The sequence below is a fragment of the Ciona intestinalis genome, chromosome 7 (genome assembly GCF_000224145.3).
Source record: "Ciona intestinalis chromosome 7, KH, whole genome shotgun sequence".
Classification (NCBI taxonomy): Eukaryota; Metazoa; Chordata; class Ascidiacea; order Phlebobranchia; family Cionidae; genus Ciona; species Ciona intestinalis.
Genome location: NC_020172.2, coordinates 4,099,508 through 4,103,274, shown reverse-complemented (window position 1 = coordinate 4,103,274; position 3,767 = coordinate 4,099,508). Strand labels below are relative to the sequence as shown.

Genomic DNA, 3,767 nt, shown 5'->3' with positions numbered 1-3,767 from the left:
TTTGTTTATATCGTAATATTCGAGATGAAAGACCAAACAGTTGTATTATGTATGTACTATGTATAGGAGTATAGCTATACCAAACAGCTAATTTAAAGACAGTGCTATTACAGATACAGAACATAAAATAAAGACAACCGAAAAAAAAGATAATTTAAAAAAACTTATCAAATATTTTTTTTACAATCTACTATAAGCAGCCTATAACTCAAAACCTAATCACAAAACATTACAGAAAAATTCCTATAAAAAAACACTAAAACATGCCTATTTTTGATTTCTAGCTTAGTGCAAACGCCGTAACAAAGTCTCACATACCATCAAAATCAGCATTGTAAGACTTGCAGTTGGCATAATGCAGTCGTAGAGTTTTTTCACCGGGTAAAACACGTACACGATGTGCCATGATTGAACCTTTGTGCAAAGTAGGCTGTCGGTTCAACAGCATTACATCACCTGTCTGATGTTAAAGTAAAAGGTAAGAAAAAATCAGATAGTATTTATAGATATATATATTTATAGTGATGAAAAAATACTGCCGGGTGCCGTGGTACAGTGTTGTTAATTGTTTAAAACACGATCAGGATATTTGGATATTATGTGCAAAAGGTATCCTGTCTTCCCCTTCCCTACTATATATATATAAAATACCTGTATATGACGTAACACAAGTTTAGGTTTATTAAAAACTTCATGTTTGCTTCCATGTGTATCAGTTGCTGTTAGTTGTTTAGCTACAGCTTCTCTTTGTGACTGGTCAGTAGCACTTAGCAACACGGTGCGACCGTCTGCCACTACATGGGTGGCACCTGGGTGTTTCTGAAAGTTACAACTCCAATTAATGAATATGGTTAGTTCAGGTTTTTCAAATTTTTTGCTCAGAACCCCTTTTAACATACTAAGATTTTCCGCAACCCTTCAAGGGTAACAATATAACTATACAATTGCCTTTGTGTAATATTGGTATACTCTCGACGATCCCTAAAATTTGTTACCCTTATGTAGAGCATAATAGAAATGGTCCTCTCTTATGTTCCATTTGATAGTAAACAAGGAATATTTAAAAATTATAAAATCCCATCCTAATTTTATTGGGATAACGCGCCAACTCTGCCCTCTTATCCCAAACCCCAATGCCTACTGTGCTTCAGGACCTCACCGATATAGAACACACAATACTTACCATTGGGCCATTAATAACAGCTTGTCGTAGCATCTTTGTATTCCAAGGTGTTACAGGGCAAGGATATGTAAGTTTGACAGCAAACACCATCGGAAGTCCAATTTCATTTGTTGCAATATAAGGATCAGGTGAGATGACAGATCTAGCTGCGTAGTTTACTCTTTTACCCATCATGTGCTTGCGAAATAATCCTGAGAGTAATCATAAGTTACAATAATGTATTAGTGAGTTACAAATACTGTATAGAAATTTTCAAGCATAAATTTCCACCCTAAAGTACAATTCTTTAAAGTGTACTTTCCAACCATGCTACCATAGGACTTCACCCCCAAAAAACGCACCAATATTTACCATGTTTTTTTTCTTTAGTAGTTATTTAATACAAATTTTTGTAATAATAAGCCAACTATGGCCAAAACTCTAGGTCTTTCAACTAAAAAGGACCCCACCCCTTTACAAAAAAAAAAATAAACAAACACAAAACTCACCATCTTTTTTCTCCAGTAGTTGTTTAATACCCGGTGTCTTATCATCAGCACTCGTCAAGCGATCAAGATCTGAATCCAGGAGACTGTTGACGTGTTGCTGCAATCGTAGCCATGCATTCTCCAATTTTTGGGGCAGAGTTTTCCCGGGAATGCTGGAAATTACATCCATTTTCTTACTCGACATCTAAGAACAATTGAAGAAGATTGTTAATTCATACACGTTGTTGGGAACATGTTAGAAAATATCATTTAGAGAATTGTTTTGTTAAAAAATATCACAAATATCACTCAAAGTGTTTTATTAAAATATACATTCATAATAAAAAAATTGAAAACTATGTAACGAAACTACTTCCCAAACATTTTTAACTGCATTAAATGCTAAAGAATTATTATAACTCACTTTAAGTTTAAGCTTCCCCATCTTTGTCACATCTTCTTCTTCCTCCTCCATCTCATCCTCGATGTTTTCCTTGTTTGCCTCTGAGAGTCTCTTGATAAGAGCACGCAGGATTACGCAATCCATTAAAACCTTGGCAAAAAAGTTGGATTAAGATCAAATTTCGGGTTGCAGAAATTACTTTTATTTGTCGTAATTTGAATAAATATGTGTTAGAAAACGTTTTTGTTTTATATTAGATTGGTTATCAAAACTTTTTATGTGCATAAAACAAGGATTTTATAAAGGTAAATTTGTTAAAAAAATTGTTGTTTTAAACCATTTACAGTTTCTGGAGTATAATTGTCTAAGACATATCATGTTGTACCGTTTGATTTTTTCTGAATTTTTACTTACTTTCGAATAAGCTGTGGTCTGTGGACTTTCGAATTGACGACCGTTCACACAACCTATCGGCCGAAATCTGTTTAATAACATAGCAATTCAATAAATTTGGTGAGAGTTGTGAGACAGAGTCAAATTTTTTTATTTTTTATTATTAGACAACCCCTTGATAACTACTGTGTTGAAGCAATTTCTTGCCCAAGGACAAATGCGCCTACAATGGTACCAGAGACGAGCCTTGAACCCTTTACCTCTGAGTTTAAGGTAGACGCGCTAACCAACTGTGCCACAGTGCTGTAATTAATCGAAACAAAGTTTAAAAAAGTTACTTACCTTGAAGCAGGAACAGGCAACGCAGAGAGAAATAAAACATCCACAGCACTACATGGCTGTATTGTGAAATCACCATCTGAAAAAACACTGTTATATAAGCAATTGTTGTGCAGGGCATTATAATATTTATCCATATATACAACAGCGACCTTGTGTCTAAGTCTAGTTAATAATTATTTTTGACATTCAGTTGAAAATCAATTTCAGCATTACCATGCAGGTACACCTGATACACCCTAGACTTCTAGAGCACATTAAATAAAACATACAAAATTATAAGTTCACTTTTTTTATGAGAATACAAAAATATAGTACATACAAAATTGTTATTTTTTTTAATTAAAAAAAAACACATTAAAGTATAACCCTCACAAAATTCTTTTTTTTTTTTTTACCATTTTTTTCTTTGTCTGATATCCCAGCTGCATCTCCCATAGCAACAAATATCCTCGACAAGATTTCTTTCTCGTTATTCCACAGAGCGGAAATATGGTCCTTGACGTTGGAGGGAGTCATGTAGAACTGAGTCGCTTCGTGTGCTGAACAATATTTGACTATTTTATAGAATTTTTAACATATAGTAGGTTGGGGTAAGATTAAGCTGGGGTAAGATTTTCTATTGTATTTTTTAGTCCTATTTAGTGGTAAACAAACAATATTTAAAGATTTATAAAATCTTATCCTCACAACTCCCTAGACATCTGATCTGACCAAACATAAAATACACCAGTGGTTCCCAAACTGGGGTCTGTGGACCAACTGGGGTACGCACAGCAGTTTCAGAGGCTCCGCAGTGTTTAATTGTGATTAGACAATAAAGCTCTTTCATTGGTGTGGTTTTTGCATTTTCCCACAGCATTCTTTGATTTATATAAGGCAGCCAAATATCAAAATAGTAGCAAAGGGTCCACCAGGCAAAACTTTTGAAAGTTTGGGAACAGCTGATATAAAGGTCTTACCTTTGTCTTTTTTAGCTTGT

At 34.2% G+C, this 3,767-nt stretch overlaps 1 protein-coding gene and 1 long non-coding RNA gene across 2 annotated transcripts in view; one reads left to right on the top strand and one right to left on the bottom strand.

Annotated features, from left to right (window-relative positions):
• Positions 1-3,761, bottom strand: part of LOC100178200 (DNA-directed RNA polymerase I subunit RPA1-like) — a 22,640-nt gene extending 18,879 nt beyond the window's left edge. Inside the window, exons 1-9 of the mRNA XM_009860835.3 lie at positions 3,748-3,761; positions 3,184-3,327; positions 2,789-2,864; positions 2,468-2,534; positions 2,075-2,203; positions 1,672-1,855; positions 1,184-1,374; positions 652-819; positions 319-460 (exon numbers count right to left, since the gene is read on the bottom strand). Coding sequence (XP_009859137.1) covers positions 319-460; positions 652-819; positions 1,184-1,374; positions 1,672-1,855; positions 2,075-2,203; positions 2,468-2,534; positions 2,789-2,864; positions 3,184-3,304 — 1,078 coding nt within the window. The 5' untranslated portion in view covers positions 3,305-3,327; positions 3,748-3,761. The remainder of the gene's footprint in view (positions 1-318; positions 461-651; positions 820-1,183; positions 1,375-1,671; positions 1,856-2,074; positions 2,204-2,467; positions 2,535-2,788; positions 2,865-3,183; positions 3,328-3,747) is intronic.
• On the top strand, positions 1,212-2,427 carry LOC113474340. The gene is made up of 2 exons (XR_003396003.1): positions 1,212-1,311; positions 1,688-2,427. It is a non-coding gene; the product is annotated as an uncharacterized LOC113474340 (long non-coding RNA).
• Positions 3,762-3,767: the final 6 nt, after the last annotated feature.